Raw genomic sequence first — 19,928 nt, forward strand, 5'->3', positions numbered from 1 at the left:
AGAACCAGCATACAGAACCTGAAGGTTTGTTGTTTGTTTTTTTTTAAAAAAAAAGCAAACAAAAAACCCCGATGGCCTTTTTTTTTTTTATATATACAGGTCCAGCATTCACCTACTGTGACAATCATAAAATGATATTTCAGAAATAAATTTACCAGAAGAAATGAACATCATATTGATCTCTCTCAAACTCAGTCAAGCCCTTAATTACTTATGAAATTTTCAGTTTTGACAGGATAACATCAAGCCTCCTTCACAGATCTCAAACAAGAATCATCAGAATACATTCTTACAGGGTAAATAAAACCAACCAAAACTTAATGTAACAGGTCATGTGGAAAATAATTAGAGCTTTTATATAAACTTGATTTACTTATACACTTGCCAAAAGCTATTTGCTGCTTAATGAAGCTGAGCATGTTTTCTCCTCTCATTCACGCTAAGTGACATCCCATTTAAGAAATTACTTTTCCAGTGAGAACTGAAGGCACTGAAAACATTGCCCAATATAAGGGGTCAGATGAAAAGTACAAGAGACTGTGTTAGAGCTGGTCAGAAGATGTCTTAGAAATCAGCTTGGTTTCAGTTGATGGCTGGTACAAAGATATGTATTTAGCAAAAATGGAAAATAAAGGAAAGCCAGGAGGAATTTAGACAAAATTGTTTACTACAGCCACAGAGAGAGGCAGAGATAATTTTTATGCTGGAAAACAACATGAGATTTCAAATCCTATTTCTAACATATTTAATTAAGAAAGACTGAATAGAAGGTCTGTGGTAATGAAAGATTTGATAGACATTAATGTCCCCTCTTAAGGGCAACAGCTTAAATGCTGAGCAACCAGAAATGCTTAAAGGATGAACAATATACTGGTTTGTCTTGTAAATTAACTTTCAGCTATTTTTGTTCTCTCTTGTTGCAGGAGAACTACAGAAATATTTTGTTTGCTTTAGAAAGCAAATAATAAAGCTACTAAAATGATTTTGTCCTGTAAGCATTGTATTTCAACTTACATGGATGCACAGTCTTCCTGCCCTTCCCTTCCCCATGTAGCAATTTTCCATGATCTACAAATCACTGGCTAAACTTCTGCATGTTTGTAAGACTAAATTGCACAATACAACATAAAATGCATTCGCTTAAAACCTACTCACATCAGGGAACAGGAATTTATAACAATGCTTCAGCATTTTCTAGATTCAAGACAGCCTGGAAGAGCAATGTAACTTGGTGAGGTGGTCTCCTCTGTCATTTCTAGACATGAAGTCTCTGAAGCCACAAAGCCTATGAAACATAAGATGGAAGACAGCAGGAAAACAAAAAGTGACAATTCCTATTTTCATGGGAAAAGTTAGTGAGCATACTCTTTCATCCAGAGTGTCTGGGCAGTTGATGCCCTTGCCAGGGAAGCAAAGGAATACTTTTGATACATTCAGCAGTCCTAAATCAGAGTTTGATAGACACTTCAGCCATCTCTCATTTTACATTCTTTTTGTAAAGGTGTTTTTTTGGTTGAAAGTCGGTGATTGCAGTGAGCATCCATCATCCATGGAAGATGAGAGAAACAGATGAAAAGGCCCTTCAGTGAGTACTCCCCAGGGAGTTTCTATACAGAAACTCAAGACAGCAAGTTATAGCATGGAGAACAGTCCTGTCCTCCAAGCAAAAATAGTCTCAAACCTATCAGAGCAGAAACAATCCAAAAGTCAAAACTGATATTCACAACTACTAATGGCTTCATAGGTGGGGGGAAAAAAAATACCGCAATAGAAAAGGCATTCTTATGAAACGCTCATATTTCACTGGTGTGAGACTGTGCCTGGACTATTCAGGCTTGCACAGCCATGCTTGGCACCAAAAGCCTGGAGTCAGAATCCAATGTAATACAGACTGCACTTTCCAGAAAAAGGGGCAAAATCAGTTTTAGAAGAAACAAAACTTAGATCAGCAAAGGACTCACAAGAAGGAAAAAATTACATAATACAACAGATAATGAAATACCCATCAATTAGGAGCAATATAATATCATACAATATAATATAAACAATCAACTGCTGACAAGAACTACAAGACAGAAGCACAAATGCATGGCCAAGAGTACATTATCAATACTGCAGGAGTTGCAAATCTGTAGCTTGTAGCACAAATGCATAAATGTGGATGAAAAATTAATGAAAAGTTATTTTTTGTTTATATGAAATTTTTGACAATTTTGTCACATAATCCCACACACAAAACTTTAGCTTTCTCTAGCATGGAAATAGCATCTGTAACAGCAGGTCAATTATTAAGGGTTAATACGGCAAGTAAAAACTCTGAGTTTTCTGTCATCTAAACAATGATACATGTTGCTTGAAAAAGAACACTGTCAGTGATTGACTCTGCTAATTCAGGATTAAGAAATTAAGTCAGGAAGAAACCTGTGTGAAATCAGATGAACTTTGATTACAGAGAAATATGATGAGACATAAAGTTGTTTTAACTTAACACATCACACTTCTCAATTGTCCTAATTGGATTCATATCCATAAGTCTCCTTCATGAAAATTCAAGAAGTAGGAAAACCAAACCTGCAAGTTCATCAGGGATTTCATAGACTAAGTTGACATCTCAACTGCCAATTTTTTGTTACTGGTTAGGACATTTGCAAAAGATTTTAGAAACTTTTTTTATCTGGATGCAGGAGTACAATGAAACTGTCTACTGGATGGTCAGACTCTGAGTGCATGTTAAGAGAGTTAAAGACAAGTTCTCAGTTTTAGCCAACACACATAACTAGCAATCTAATGGAATGACATGTGGCAGAACTGTCACATATGCCCATTAAATCTTTTAAAACTTGTATCTGTGAGCTTTACAGTTTATGGAGATGCTACTTGTTAATACTCACTAGACATTCATTGGATAATACTCTTTTATGTCATGCTTAGTAAGAGTTCTTGTGCTGTGAGTTAGTAATTATAATTTGAGATGCAGAAGGAAAACGTGGGCAGAAAAACTGAGAACCAGAATTATCATTCCTGCAAGGTAAATAGCAAAGTTTCTTGGCGCTTTAGGATTAGTGGGAGCACACACTTGAAACAGCTTGAGCCTTATTCTGAGTGGGCAAACCTTTTCATTTGTGCTGGATCCAAACAGATAAAGGAGCAATAATCTCAAGTATTATCATCAAATTCTGATGATTCCCATCATAAACCTTGGGGAAACTTTTTGTGAAGATCCTTGGCTGGTGCTTATACACTTGCAGGTGAATATCCATACAGTGATAAAGTAAACCATGAAGTAAACCATAAACTCCTATGAAAAACAGGGATGACAGAACCTCCTTGTTCATGTAAAGCAAGCTTGATTCTGCAGAAGATGCAAGAGGTATTTAAATACTGCCCCACTCTCTGGTATGCAGACACAAAACCAGTTTTGTGACATCTAAGTATTTTCAGCCACAACCCTGTTCTTGTGGTCTATCCACCACAGCAGTTATGACTACCTTTCTTTTGTTGTACTTTTAAAATATGAGACTACAAACTGGCACTTGCTGACAAATTGCTACTTATTTTTACCACGTGTTGATAAATATGAAAATGCTTTGAATGATCAAGGCCAGCATCTCTTAGCTGCACACAAAGTTTGCAATGTGTTTCATCAGCAACTCTTACCAGCAAACAAAAAAAGATTCTGAGATACAGCATTATGTAGGTATATGACACCACAAAGTCAGCAAACCAAATGATTTCCGAGAAAGTCTTGGAATATACTGATTTTAATTGTAATGATATCAAAGCTGCATATTTTTGGTGGCAGGGAGTTCAGCTTTGCTCTGAAATACATCTTGCTGATCAACTTCCTTTGTTCCTAAGGTGTTCCTAAAAATGACTGAGTGGAAAAGTTAAAATCTTTTGATTTCCTAAGTCATCTAGGGCAACTGACCTCTTAAGAAGACACAGTGCTCACCACTTCATTTCTGGCTACTTCACTCTCCCTCAGTTTTTATCATTTTCTACTCTTGGATCATTTTCACTGGAGTCTACTTTCTCAAAGACTGAAGACAATCTGAGAAGAATGTGTTTCAGCTGTGGATAAAAATTTTCATATATTATATATATATATTTCATATATTATTCCTAAAGAAAAAAATAGAGCTATCCTACCATTATTCAGGGGGAAATATCTGTAGTCTTAAATGCAACCTTTAATATTTTTGCATATATTTTCATTTGAAGAGTATCTATAGAAGAATTATAAGTGCTCCTTGAGGAGCATAAAGTGTGTCTCTGTTAAAGGGTGGTTAACAGAATTTAAAAACCTCTCCCATTTTGCTCCAGGACTGCTTTACATCTAAATTTACAATTTACAACCAGCGCTAACAAAGTATTTCTAACAAGATTTCTTAAAGCTAACTACCACAGGAGGCAACCACTTAACTTTACTCTCTACACTGGAATATCTGTCTCATGCCACAAATATTATTGGAATGAAATGTTCTGGCAATGTCTTTCTTATGTATATTACTTTCACGAATTAAGGATCTGCTACAAAATCAATTTCTGGTCTTGAGATGAGATGCATGCATATATCCACATGAAAGGTATATATAAAAGCACATAAAAACCCCAACACTTTCCCTAATCTGTAATAATAATAAATTACTCTTTATTCTTGAGACAATCTCCATTTTGTTCATCCAAACCAGTGTTGCCAGATAGGCTTTCCAAGCCCTATGTACATGAAATCATTTGGCTTGGAAGACCTCTCCTTTAGGCCCATACTATTACAGTGGGTTAGGAACAAGGCTGAAATCTGGCAATGCTTTTTTGGTAGCATGAAAAGCTTCTTGCTTACAGGATGAATATTCTGATGAGAATAGAAGTCTAGAGAAAGTTGAAACAATGACACTTCCTCAGAAAGTGCTGCAGTTTCTATATTTACTGTTTATCAGTTCTGGAAGTATTTTAAAACCAGCAGGTACTGAAAATGAAGTGACATTGCTTTAACTGGTGTAGAGGAATGACAGGAATGCAGATGATAACACACATCCATTTATGCATTCTCTGAAAGCTTCTTTTATTGAAGTAGAAGATCATGCGATATAAGACATATATACCTTCCAGAACAGTTTTAGGAGGGGAAACCTGTGATGGCATCTAGGTAAGGCTACCTGTTGAGTGTTCTCATTTTGGGAACCTCAGCTCCTATGACAAAAATCTAGGGGAGGTAGGTTTCATGGCACTTCATTTCAGACTGATACAGATGCTGTGGAACTGTAGTGGTGATTGGTTCCACACAATCCTTCCTAACCTTGGTGTGGTGCATAAGACTAGCTAGGGTACATGTTATCACTTCTGCCCTAAGCACTCCTCATTCATATGCCATGCCTACAATGGTGTTCTACCTAAGGTGTAACTACAAGAATTAATAAAATCAATACATTGGTTTTCCTCATAAGTTATTTTGAGCTGCAAAAGAGCTTAATTTACCACCTTTTCTAGAATACAGGTAAATGCTATGAGACTTATTTATTTGTCATAGTAATTATTGCACTGTCTGATAAAGTATCTCCTTTGCCATTTAAGAAAGCAGTTTACTTTTAAGGACAATCAGAAAACATGAAAATACAACTCGCATAAACGTAATTCAACAATCCATCAAGTTAAATCAGATTTTAAAAGTGAAGCTATTATTTTTTTATATTTCATCAAATTAGCCTCCTAAATATTTCATGTTTAAATAGGGGAGAGAGAGTTGTAAGGCAAAAATTACTGAATTAAAGAGCATGGAAGAAGATTCTGTCCGCTCTAGAAGCAATATTCCAGTATTTCTACTCCAATTATATTGGAGACCCTTCCAGATGTTAAAACAACCTCCTACACTTCATGCAAAGACACTCTGTCTCGCTGTTTACCACCTGCCATTCAGAATACGTATGTACTAAATAACACTTTTTGATATCCAGTATGTATTTGTCTGTCTTGGCATCTTCCAGCATAAATATAAATATAAATAACATGTATTGCAGCTTGAGAAATTCAATCATTTAAGGTGTGAGAAGTGGCCAGACTTCCAATACACCTAAAAATCCCATTACCTGAACAAGACAGGACAGCCACCAGAGACAAGTAAAGGGAGTTTTCCCAATACTTTAAATAGCTCTGACTTCAAACAATGGAATCCTTCTTCCATACTTACATCCTGGCACAACAGAAACTAATGAGTAACCCATCCTAGGATCTCAAGCACTGAAACACCAGCTAAATAAGAAAAAGCTGAACATTCAGAACTGTTCTCCTAAGAAGGTGACAAACTACTAATCTTGCAGTAAGTTTCTAAAAGAAAATTATTTCTTATCTCCCAACATTCCATTTTTCTTTGTTCACTGAACTCAGTTTAATACGATGAAGCTAGAAATACCAGCTTTCTTCATTTTTAACATTAACAAAATATCTGTGGTATTGGTTTTCTTATATTAAAAAGATTGTGGTTTATGGTTTTTGTAATTTTTTTAAATAGTTTTGGAGCAGTTCTCTGAGCATCATGAAAATACCACTATTAAATTCTGAAAGCCTTCTTTCTTTCTATTATTCTGAGACCAAAGTCTGAATACTGGATCTATTCAGTAATAAATCAGGATAAAATTCAGGACAGAGCAGTCCATTAATCTTAGATGACAAAAATAAATTTTGATCATGATGGTGTGATAACTTTGACTGATGCAGATACAGGCAGTCACTGTGCAGTGACTTGCTTGCAGTGGGTTTGATAGTAATTGAAGAGGAATAAATTCTCACCATTTGCACACTGCAAAGTCATGTCTACATCAGATATTATACAGTCATTTCCCTTCACAAGATTTTAGAGCTATTCTTAATTCTCTTTGCATGGCTGAAAATGAGTATGCGAAACAGCACAGCGGGTTAAGCAATCACAGTGAGCAAGCTATATGTCAGACTGACCTACTAACAATCAAATAAAGAATCAGCTCCACAAACTGTGCCATCAGATCCAGGCCAAACCTCCCCCAGTACCCATCTTTCATTCCACTGAAAAACAAAACTGACACAATTTGCTAAAATACTTGGCTAAAATGAGTTTTGTTACAATGCAAATTCCTTTGAAGGTAAACTTCAGTATTTATTGTTATCACTACTCAAAATCTAAGAGCTTATAATGATTTTTTACATCATACTATCCCCTTCTTTAGACAGACAATACTGAAAAATATGGATGTGCTTTTGATCTCAAAAGCAGAAGGACACTACGTGTATTTTTTGTTATGAAAATATAACTCAGTATTCATCATAGTCCTCCATGTGTCTTCAGGTAGCAAAACAGAAAAAGGTATCAATAAGTAAATCTGGCATCAAACAAATCCTGCTGAAGTCAGCTTAAACTGAAGGCAAACTGTATTTGTAAAAATAACTAAAATTCTATTTTAGATGCATAAATATGGATCTAATAATTTTACTTTAGACACTTTCCTCTCTCCCCTATGATATACTTCAAAGCAAGAAATAACATGGCTTTTTAATGTAACACTTCTGTAATTTTCCAAACAAAGAAATTCAGTGTTGAAAAGCAGTAATACTGTACCTTGATTTCTTCTATTTCGTCTGGCACTATCTTGTATGCAGATATAGTCCCACCCAACCTGAAATCAGAAGAAAGATGTTCTCAAAAACAGTAACAGAAAATACAGTATGTTAATAGTCTCATTACTTGTTCCAAAACACAATATGCCTTCTACCAGTTTAGAGGTTAAACCCAGTAGGTCCTAAATCAAAAGCAAAAAAATTCCCTTTCATTATACAATGAACAATCCTTATGTGATTAACATAAATACTAGAAACAAGGTGTCCATCACCTTAACAATTAAGTCAGCCAAGCAGAATTGCCATCATCAGGATGGTATTTTTTATATTAATGGAAATCAATCATCATATGATTTCTTGTTAAATATCTAAGGCAAATGGATGGGTTTAAATATTTGAAGCCTGATGTGCTTTGAGCTGAGCATTTCACTATGCTGTTACACAGTCTGAAATGCATTCAAATACAATTCTAGAAATTGAAATTTTTTAATTAAATGTGCATGTACAGACATCACAAATCACACAAACTCTATGGCCTCCATGTTTGAAATATCTCTGTGGTTAATGATTGGTAATAAAATGTGGGTGATAGGCAATAGCTGGCATTGACACAGAAAAAATAGAGGGTTTTGTTCTTCATGGAACTCACTGAAATTACTTTTTTAAATCCCACAAAAATCCTGGTAAAAAATTGTTCACATACTGAAGATGCATGAATAGCATGTACTATAAATGGTGGTTAATATTACATTCTCCCCAGAGACATACAGACATGGCTGCTTCTATTTCATGAAGCAGTTTCATTGATAGTGACAATTCAGACCTAAAAATATAAGTGCACTAATGACCTCCTGCTGGCTCTATACAGCAATACTATTTATTTTCTGGATCCTACAAAAATGGAATACACATAAGAAACTATTTTTGTAAACCAGTAGACACCTATCAAATGTGCATTTGAATTATCTCCCTATTATTGGAATTTTTCTTTCCTATTGTCAGCATTTCTACACAGACATATTTTCTCATATGTTGAAATTATTTTAAGCACTGTTTAGTCAAGTGAAAAAGGGAAGAAGAAAATAACGCAGAAAATACATTAAAATTTTCCATGTAAGTTGTGCCTTTCCATATCTCTCCTGTAAATGAACTGTTTGAAGGTTTTACACAGAGGATGAAGTCTGAATCAGAGAAATCTGAAGTCCATCAGTTCTCCAGATAACATCAGCTATGATTTCTGAGGTAGAGACAGGGCTTAGATAATACAGCATCCAAATTCATCATGGACAAAGACTGCTGCAGGTGCTCTCTCCCATTTTCTCTGAAATTTCCATTGCTGCCATTCATTAAGTGAGCCAAAAGTTTGAGAGAACTGAAACATTTTTTTGCTAGCACAAGTACAAACAAGCTTTTATTTTTCACGACTTTTATTTAACTGGTGTTTCTAGGGATAGGTACAAAAAAAATGGCTTTAGCATCATGAAAAAGGATCACTTCATCAAACCATGACGAGCAATGGCTCAGATGCCACGTTAACATTGCACCTGACCAGTCCTATGGCTACTGCAATAAGGTCTGTAAGAAACTTTTATGTACTTCTTTGAGATCTGCTCCTGCCTGCCCTTTGGATTACCTCAAAAATAGTTGTCTTTCTACCTTCTAGCAGAAGAAGAATACAGAACCTCTGCTGCCAGCACTCCAGACACATGGAATGCCACCTGGAAGATTTCCTTATTGGCCACACTTGGCACAACTATTAAGCACTTTCTTGGAATGTCAGAAGAAAAATTAAAATAATTGACTCAGTAAACTCATCTGACTTGCTTACACCATGAATTTGCATCACTACGCAAATAGTTCTGCAAAGCTTTGTGTTAAGAGTTTAACACACTCTGAATCTGGCAAATTGCAGCTCAAATGGTACCACTCTTAAAAAGTAAAATGTCAGCTACCATGTTTTCACATTTTTGAAAGAGAAAGACATATTAAAAATTATGTTACTGATTAAATAAACAATCTTGCACTGATAGCTCCAACTCACATATCTCTTAATCCATTTACAATCCTACACTGACATCTTTATCTTAAAAATCCAGTCTACAAACATAAACAATAACAAATTTGAAGCTAAAAGAGAATCAGAGAACATTAATACACAATTTTATCAGTGTCTCAGATTTGAAATGAAGTTTTTAAGGAAGTCTATACTTTCTTCATTTCAGAACGTTAGATTTCAGTCTTATAACCTCTGAAAGATCCACCACAGCAGATCATGGTATCAGATTTAATTGGTGAAGGACATAAAAAAGACATTTCACTTTATATATAAAGTTTGGCTGTGAGTTTCACAGAAGTTTAAAGGCATCACACACACTGGGAAGATGCACTTAACACAGCCACATCACTATTACAAATCTCCTACCGTCAGTTAAGCCTAAGTCAGTTAAGTGTAAGGGACTGAACAAAATCACACACATAAGTAACAGAGAAAAAAACCACTGGGATGATTGCTAAGAAACACCAGCAAAAACAAGGGAAATTGAAAATCAATGCAATAATGGATATGTCCAACTTGAGGAAAACTTTATATTTCAAGTGTTTCTCTGAATTACATTTAAGTGTAACCATCAATTGTGGCTTGTCTGGAAGCTTACTTGCCATTGTGCAATTCCTTGATTTGATTATGGACATCTGAAAGAATAGAGACCAGACAATTATACACAGGAGATTTCAGCTGTAGGATGATACACAGACTCTAACAGAGGGCTTGCACATGGCAAATTTTTTCACTTAGTTGTGAAAAACCTCTCTCTGTAGGTTGTTTTTTTTTTAGGATATTTTACAGCACCATTCTTAATCACAATGTTTCAAGAAGTAACTGCAATCAGAGGAGAAAAGAATGAGCTAGCCTGAGCATACATTAAATACAATGGGCTTTGTATACTAAAATATAATGCAGCAAAGAATATGGTAGAATGCCAGAATTCAGGTCACTAGGGATGCAAATTTTGTGTGGAGTCATTCATCATCTTACACATATTTTACTTTTTTTACAGATTTTATTATACTGCTCTCCATTTGAATGACTTAACATCCAGCATGTTCCAGAAGAAATGGCATTTTCTCCCTGATAATACACACCTAGAGCAAATCCAGAGCAAAGCTAAATACACAGCCAGCTACTTCCAGTACACTGAAAAGGTGGTCCCAAACTTCATCTAGAAAACCTAATGTGCAAAGTCTCTCTCCCAAACTGCAGTATTTTCACACTATACCAAACCACACTATTTAACACTGAAATTATTTTAAATACTAGTTACCTTTAATGTTTGACTTGTATATGCAAGAGCTAATCTCAAACATACCAGAATTTATATTCAAATTTTGACAGACATTAGTCTTATCAGCTCTGTATCATACCATGAATGTAATACAGACAGCCCAATTCTCTAATCTCTTTTGCAAAAGAGAAATGAAATTATTTTTAGATGTAGAAATAAGAGTTGACACAATAATAATGAAAAAACACATCTTACAATGGGCTAAACTGGTGATGGCCTTTGAGGCAAGGATCAGAAAAGATAAGATAGAAATTCCAGAAAAATAATAATGAAATAATAAATATAATTACTTAAAAATATATTTTAAGACTAATAAAAATGTAGCATCTTTTTTATCTTTTCAGACTGGGTTCACAAAAGTCCACAAAAAGGATTCAGGAGAACAACAAGGTTTCTATAGCAACCTAAAAAATTAGCAAAATACAGGAAATAAACTGAACTAAGGCCAACACAGTTGTATTGGAACAGATGGATGCTTTACTATTTCACAAATTAAAGCAGAACATCATGGAAAAGAAAAAACTATATCCAAGTTAAGGAAAGTTGAAATGTGCTCAAATGAAGGCAAGAAACAATGAACCACAGCTCAAACGAAAAGCAAACTCATGACAAAACTAAAAGAGAAATAAATTACTCTGTTACATTATTTTAACAAGCTGATCTATCTGCTATTTGTCTTACTTCCCAAATAATGCAAGTTGGACTTCTGGCTGATTTTCCCCTGTGCCCCTCTATATACCCATGTTGGGAAGGACTCACTGGAGTATTATTGCAGAGCTCCATTTTGTGCAAGACACTTGTGTGCTTGGACTGAATCCATACGGGTCAGCTTTTATAATTTGAATTCTGACCAAAGATACGAACACAACCTTTATATACAGTTCCACGCTAAGAGACTGCCAGAAGAAGCTGAACTATTGATTCATCCGTTAACTTAATAAATGAGTCATACCAAATGCAATGAAGTAAATTTTCTAAAAATAGCTCGTAGCCAGCTTGGCTGCTGTCATCTGCTGAATTTCTCCAATGCCACTTTAATTAACATTAATCTTTCTTCAGATAGATCACTGTCTAAACAATATCAAGTTGTCACTAAGCCTCCCAAAGAAACTCTCCTTCATCTTTTAATGAAAGCAAAACTCAAAAATCTCCCACTTGGCATTTTTTGTCCAGATCCTTCTCACAAATATATTTGTTACCTGCCACCATGATATTCTGTCTTTTGACTGATTTATAAACTAAGCAGATTATTTAAGAGAGACTGTTCTTGGGAGCAGATCAAATGACTGGGAGCCAGACTGGCTATTTCTAATTCTATGGGCATGCTCCTTTTATCACAGGCTACTAAACAAATACTTGCTACAATACTTCTCCTGCCAGAGCAAACTGACCAAGCCAGCATTCTTAGCCTACTTGTCTGGACTACCTTGATGTTGACCCTCATGATATCAACAAATCAACTGGCCTTGGATCTTCACATCCTCACAAGTATTCCAAGGAAAGATGTAGCAGGATTTGAAAGCACTTAAAAGCTTTTTTCTTCACTACCTGTAAGATGCATTAAAAGCAGACAGAGCTCCTTTAATTGATAACCAGTTTCCACTGACCTTTGAGAAATTGTTGAAGCACCCTGAGGGAGGTAGTAAGAAGGCTGCTATTCTGGGCTGCCTTCCTACACAGCAGAACACTGGCAGCGACAGCAAGCTGGGCTGCAGCTCCTATCACTGGCTGAATGCCAGCACTGAACCGTGCAAAACAGCTCCCAAAGAGGATCCTGTGACAGCTTCACTTACTCCAAGGTATAAAATTATGTGAAGAAGATACACTCCAGGTTTATTGTATCTTTTTTGGGTAGTATTATTATTGCTACTATTACTACTGTTATTTTAATTCAATAATTAGATCCTTGAAAGTTTGCTTCCCTCCTCCCCCAGTCTTAGGCTAACTTCAACATGCTGTACAGAAAAACATAGAAATCAAATTACTGCAGACATGCCCTCTGTCAGTTCTTGTCTCTCATGAACAGCTCTGAGATGAAGACATCAAATTTACAAGATTCTCCTTCTGCTTCACTATGTCCCAAAGATTCTTTGCACACACAATAAAAAAGAAGGGGAGGGGATTAACCCCAAAATTTTTATTCCCTACCTTATCACTGTTTTAAGGGTAACAAGTATGCCCCACTTTCTGCTGCTTTCAGGCTTTTTTTTTTTTTTTGCCCAAGAAAAGCAAAAACTATATGAAAACATTATTTTTAAGGAGGAAAGCCATGCTATTTTTCTCTTTCACTGTTCAAAGTCGGTTTGTTGTTTTGTTTTCTCTTTTTAAAAATTTTATTATATGAAAAGCAAGACTAAATCAGAAGAGGCTAATTTTTCAGACACTTCTGGCTGGAAAATATTATCACCTCAACAGTCTAATATTGGAAAAGAATAGAACGAGGGTCTTTGTCCTCAACATATATCAGAAACTAGGGATGAGGTCATAGGTAGGTCGTTTGGCACAGGAACTGGCACAGGAGCAGGAGCCACTCTTCCCTTCCAGCAGAATTAATCTGACTTGATTTTGGGGAAGAAAGCTGGAACTGTTATAAAGTATATGAACCTAAAATATACACCTCTGTGTAGTTATCCAGACCCACATGAGTTCAGAGCTGAGTGTAGTTTTCTAAGGGGTAACTTTGGTTTACCTCAGCACATGGGGCACAGCCCTGTATGACAGGTTGGGGTAACACTGCTGTCAGCCTGACACAAGTCAATAGATGGAGTGACTCCTCTAGAAAATGTTCATCAGTTTGTTACGGCCTAATAAAGACACACAAGGGGAGCAGGAAGGCACCATCACCAAGAAGTTTTGCAGTGGCTTGCAGGCACTGTCACCCACAACAAACAAATCAGATGACAAGAACACATAGAATACATAGACAGTGGTGCAATTCTATTTTTTTCAAATCTCAGCATGGGGAGGTGCATTCTGTGCAAGATCAGGAGGAATGCCGAGCTTCCATGAGAAGTAAAACTATTGAAGTTTTGATTTTTACTAAACAAATTAATTAGTAATTGCTCAAAAGTCCTATCATCAATATTGCATGCTTCATGGCAAGAATTTGAAGCATGTAAACAGCAAATATTTTAATACCTTTGAATAAAATGAAATTAAGTATAAACAACATGGATATTTACATCAAGCTTTTTTTTAGGATTTTGGCATTTAACTGATAAATAAATACTTTATCATTTGTAACAGACTAGTTCTACAGATTATAACTGAAATGGTCAGAGAATAAAGTACTGAAGACTAATTCTGCACTTAGGCTTTTCATTAGAGATTCAAAATTTTATTTATAATTAAAACTGACTTACAAAGTCTTCCCAAATGCCAGCAGAATTTAAAAACACTCTTGCCATGTGGACCAACAGCAGAAGAGCCCACTGCTGTGCAGGATGCATGCGTGTTTATAGAGCAGAGGAATGACTGTACTACGCTCCATCTGATTGGTAATCTAAATATGGAAATCATACATTAAATCAAACAGACAGAAATGTCAGCTAGATTTAAGTAAAAACGTGTTCAGTGACTTTGAAAGTTCCCACTGGGGCATCAGATGCTTGACCAGCCAGCTCATTAAACAACATGAGCAAGATTTGAAATTTCCTGAGAGAAAAAATATGCAGAAGCAGACAAAAATCATTATCACAAAACCAGTAAAACTCTCACCATCTAGACAAAGAAACATATATTTAATATCCATGTTGGGATTTAGTTGGTAGATTGAGGACTTTAAAACACTGTATGAAAAGAAGTATTTATAGTAAGTGCCAAGACAATAATATATGTTGATCTTACTTTGTCCTATAGGAAATACCATTGTGGGGCAATGTATTTGCATTTTTTCCAGCAAGTACATACCTAGGAGAGATAAAGAGCATTTGCATATATAGTGATAGCAATTGCCTGTCAGAAAATCTTCACCTACCTCAACTGAAAGCAAAATTTTTTGGGTGCTGGAGAGTGACCTTTTGCCTACCTTGGAAGGCACTGAAAATTAAAGGATTTAGGCAATATGATAAGGATTGCAATGATCTGCCTGGAAATGAAATATTTCACTGGTAAATTACCATAACAGCTTGTAGAAACCTATGCAGGAAGATAAAGCTATTTTTGCTGACTCTCCTATCATTTCAGTTGAGCTCTATTTGCTCCTACCCAAATGTAAGAGAGACCATCTGAATCAAATAGTAAGAAGATTCTTCCTATGAGAATGAGTTGACCCATAACTAGTAGAAACTGTAAAGCTAATTTTTGTAGAAATTAACATTGTCTACCTCCCCAGACTTATCCAACAAGAAATGAATTTTAAAAATATGGCACTTCCCCATGAACCCTTCAGGCTTTTTCCATTTATATGGAATGAATGCTCCTCACATTTCACTACAACACTATAATTTTCTTCCCAATAACTTTAGTGAATATTTTCTCTTCCATTTTAGACACTTTGTGACAGTTTATGCCAAGGTTAAAAAAATTAAGTTTTTATTTTAATGAAAGGAAGTTTGGCCTGAGATGCATAAAACCAGAAAATGGGACCAGCAATAGAGGAAGACTTGATGTTGGAGAATTGGCTGGAATGAATTGCAGACCACAGGCTGAAAAGTGCAGTCACAGTATTTTCTATGATTAGGCAAAAAGACATCCAGAAAGATATCTTCATTCCAGAAAAAATCAATAAGAATTAAAGGTGAAAACAGGATAATTCAAACTTGGAAAGAATAAAATGTAGAGAGTGTGTGGGAGTGGTCTGATCATTCCAGATTCTAGACCAAATTTTTTTTTTATAATTTAAATCACAGGGATTATGGACAACCCCCAGAACTTTTAAATAAATTGTTTAAAACACTTAGTCCTACAATACTGAAGTTACAAGAATGAGAGAGGAGTCTCAGAGACAAGCAGCATCCAGAAAGTATAACAAACTTGTTCACACAATGCTTCACATTCTGGATGCTCTAACACCTTATTTTGCTCCACCACATTCCAGAGGGATGTTAAGTATGAGTACAATCCAGGATACAACTAGTGGCAGTCTTGTTATATCTATATTTCTCCAGACAGTTACATTCAGAAGTAAAATTTGCTAGTTTTCTTCTTTCTTCATTCATTAGTGTGTTCAGATATATATACATGTATTGCCCTGTGTGGCCTAAATGGGTGAATTAAATTCTGTTTAAAATAGTGATCTGACTCAAAGGGAGTTTACTTAATGTATGCTCTGTGCTAGGGAATGTGAAAGGGAAAAAGAAAAATCTGTTAAGCCTCAGAATGGAGCTACAAGGATAAAACAACACCACATTTGATCAATCTATCTTCCACACCTAGAAGGAACTTTCTATAGACAAATAGTATTACTGACAATGCTGCAAGTGAGATTTTATTGCATGTCACACATAGTTATCTCCATACCAGATAATTTATAGTTACTTTTGAAGTCATCACCATCCATATTTTACAGCTGCTTATAAAATATCTGTATGGTTCAAACTCAAGATACTGAAAAGCACTTCTTTGTTATTGATATATTATTGGCTGTGGGTTTTTGGAACTCATTTTTGTTTTCTGTAGTCGTCACTCCCTTCTTCTTTGCATCTGATCATTTAAATGTCAACAAAAAGTTTCTAGATTAATTTAAAAAACACTTGATGTATTGTCTCTACTATTCATGCCTCAAGACATTACAACCTGACTCATTATTCAGAAACATGGGAAGCTGGATCTTGGACAACTTAAGAAGGCTTTGATTCAATGTATTCATGCATTTTGTTCCCTTCAGGTCCCCAAAATAATTTCTACTTTTAAATTTTAAACAGCTTGCACAAACGTTGGCAAAATGTAACTATTTACTCCTCCTTACTTAAAGCTTTAATTTACCTTGCAAGTCACTAACAGCTAAATTCTCCTTCCATCTATTCTGTATGATGTTCTCTGAAAAGCAAAAATAATAATTAGTTAGAACAATCCCCTCTGTTTCCATCTTCTGAAGCCCTTCTCTCTTCTTATTCCTCCCTCATTAATATAACTTCAAGGTTACTGAGTACACCATAGTACTTACTATCACATTCCTTTGGGTGACAGTGACCATAACATGCCCCATAATTTTAACATGCCTCCTGCAATTCCTGAGCTGAAGAACACGGATAAGGCAGAGATTTGATCTCTTCCTCAGTTTCTGCCCCAACACAGGAGTGAAAACAGGTAAGATGGATCCTGGAGCTTACATTTCTGTAAAACAGATAACTTTCTTGTGCACTGGCGTGTTTATTCCATGTCAGGAAGACCTGAGAAATTTGTCTAGATAAATATAGCAAAAGTGTCAGGAGGCGGGTATCTTATCCAAAGCAGAAATTCAGTCTAGAAGTCTCTGCCATGTATCAGTGTATTTGGAAACTGGAACCCCAGAGAGGTTTAAAAACAAAAATATAAAGCAGTAGGGATCTTTCAATTGCCAGCATGCCTGTGTTGGTCTCCCTTTTCTGAAAAACAATCAATTTAATGTATCTGGAGAACAGTCTTGAAAAATGCTCAACCTGAAATCCTACCCAAGTGCCACAGATGTGTTCCTAGGGATCTAAAATAGCTGCTGTGTAAACTATGATCACAGAATCACCTTGGAAAAGATTAAGCACCATGAATTTTGCTTCGACTATACACCCAGAACCACATTATATTAATTGAAAGCTGAATTCCTGACTAGCAATAGGCAAATGACTAAGGTGACCAACACTAACATTGCTAATACTTCCCACAGCACTTGCTGAGCCACTGCTCAGGAAGGAAATCAAAGATTTCATTTAGGGCAAATCAACTGGCAAACTGGCACTGAGGACAGCACAGTGTATGCACAACTCTCATGGATAATGATATAAAAAACAAATACATGAGGTTTGTGTACAGACATAGCTGTGCTTTATGAACAAACCACTGTAAGAAACCACAATTTTTCTTGCCCAATCACAATTTACTATTTTACTCCAAACAAGCAATTATTATTATGAAACCTGCCTTTTCGTTCCAAAACTAGAACTAGCACTAAAACCCCTCACTCTTTAGAGAGTAAAACCAAAAAAGCTAGTTAGAAAAGACAGAAAAAAAACCCAGTCTATACTGAAATGAGTTTAAGAGATACCCAAACTTAGAAACTGAGCTAAACTGCAGCATTACATTAAGAAAGAACATTTAAAGAACTGATAGAAAAAAACACTATAGATACTGCCAGTACAATATATTTTAGGACCTTAACCTGTGGTAAAACTGCAAGGTCATATTATGCTGGCAATGCCATACTGTAATTGCTTTACAAAGTTTAACTCTATTTTGGAATTGCCTTTGTGATCAAAGAGCTTAGAGATAGTTGGGCGGTGCCATCAGGTCAAGCAATGGAAGAACTTCTTTCCTTTAAAACATAAAAGCTGGATCTAGAAAGCTGGTGGAACAGAGATCATTTACAAACCAAAAGAAAATTCCAGATTTTGTATCTTATAAATATTCCCCCTCCCTTCCCTCCAGCAGAATATCATGGGTAGTTTTTACTAGGTTGTTGTAACATAAACTATATTGTCAGCTATATTTTCATCCAAAACATGTCAGGACAAATAGTGATGCTCTCCCTCCAAAATAGCAGTCAATGCTTTAGCTCCTATTTCCTCCAGCCACATGACCTGACTTTAAATGCTCACTGATGCAAAATGTTACCCTAGATAAGAGTCAAGATACATTTCAGAGCTGCAGTGCCTCTATACCTTAAGCTGCTAGGAAGGCATGCTTTTCCAAATCCAGCAGTGTTTTTCAAAGCTGAGAAACATGATTATCCAGTGCACATTTAGTTGGCTTCGTAAATGAGACAATAATTATAATAAATGGCTTTTAAAAAAAAAATAGACTTCTCATGCTCTGAAGCTTAGATTACAGATATTTTAGTATGAAAACCAGAATATCCTCTTTCATCTTACTTAAGGAAAAGTAAATATTCAGTAGAAGCATACCCTCACTCATTCACCTTTGCAAGTCTTATATAATAATTTGTCTAAAATCCACTCGCACTGAACTCAAAACCATTTTTAATGACTAAATGAAATGTGGGAAAAGCCTTTTACAAATAAAATAAAGACGAAGTTGAGTACCTGATACCTAAACATGTCCATTCCAAGGTTCTCTTTCTGTCACATCTATTGATTAGCTCACAGTTCAGGTGATCTTTACTCCACAGAGGCCAGATCTTTACAGTGAAGCACAGTGACTCCACACGTCACATATGCCATTACAACATTAAACTCTACAGGTTGGTTTTTAAATTTCTCATTGAGTTTACGTTTCTAAATTCATACAGCATTATTGGCATTTCTACTCTTGCTCCAGCTCAGTTTCATCCTCAGAACTGCACTGATCCATACATTAGCAATACATAGAACGAAAGTTTTGTAACCATTTCCCTCCCTCCAGTCTTTCCTCCTTCTAAAATTAGCTAAAGGTGCTATAATACAGAAATACTTCAAGGAGAGCTTTCATATTATTGGAGAATTCTCTTTCACAAAGCAATTCAATCAATGACACAGTTCTGCACTACATTGCATTAAAGAAAGTATAAGGCACTAGATGTCTTCTGATTTTACAATGAATTAAAATAGCAACCCTAACTCTGAACAATTGTTAGTGACAGGTACTTGAATGATGCATCATAATGCAAGCTTGCTACTTGTTTTTTAAAATGTTTACTACCTCTTCTGGCTGAATTCTCAGAGCTTTTATTAACAACTGAACCATTAAACGTAGGATATGAAGGAAGGGGGAAAAAAACCCAAAAAAACCACCAACCAAAACCTTGGGCCTATTTGATATTTTCAGGGAGCTATACCAGCATCCCACACGAGATCACAGCCAACTCTGTACCACAGTGAGAGTGGCACTGAGCCACAACTAATAAACCATGCTGAGAGGAAAAGCATATTGGCT

General features: G+C 35.7%; 1 protein-coding gene across 8 annotated transcripts in view; it reads right to left on the reverse strand.

The window, feature by feature from the left end:
• GPHN (gephyrin) overlaps positions 1-19,928 on the reverse strand; it is a 271,280-nt gene that overhangs the window by 152,576 nt on the left and 98,776 nt on the right. For all 8 annotated transcript variants that reach the window (XM_056492839.1, XM_056492846.1, XM_056492841.1 and 5 more), the window contains exon 3: positions 7,586-7,643. In XM_056492839.1, coding sequence (XP_056348814.1) covers positions 7,586-7,643 — 58 coding nt within the window. The remainder of the gene's footprint in view (positions 1-7,585; positions 7,644-19,928) is intronic.

The sequence above is a fragment of the Oenanthe melanoleuca genome, chromosome 5, assembly GCF_029582105.1.
Source record: "Oenanthe melanoleuca isolate GR-GAL-2019-014 chromosome 5, OMel1.0, whole genome shotgun sequence".
Classification (NCBI taxonomy): domain Eukaryota; kingdom Metazoa; phylum Chordata; class Aves; order Passeriformes; family Muscicapidae; genus Oenanthe; species Oenanthe melanoleuca.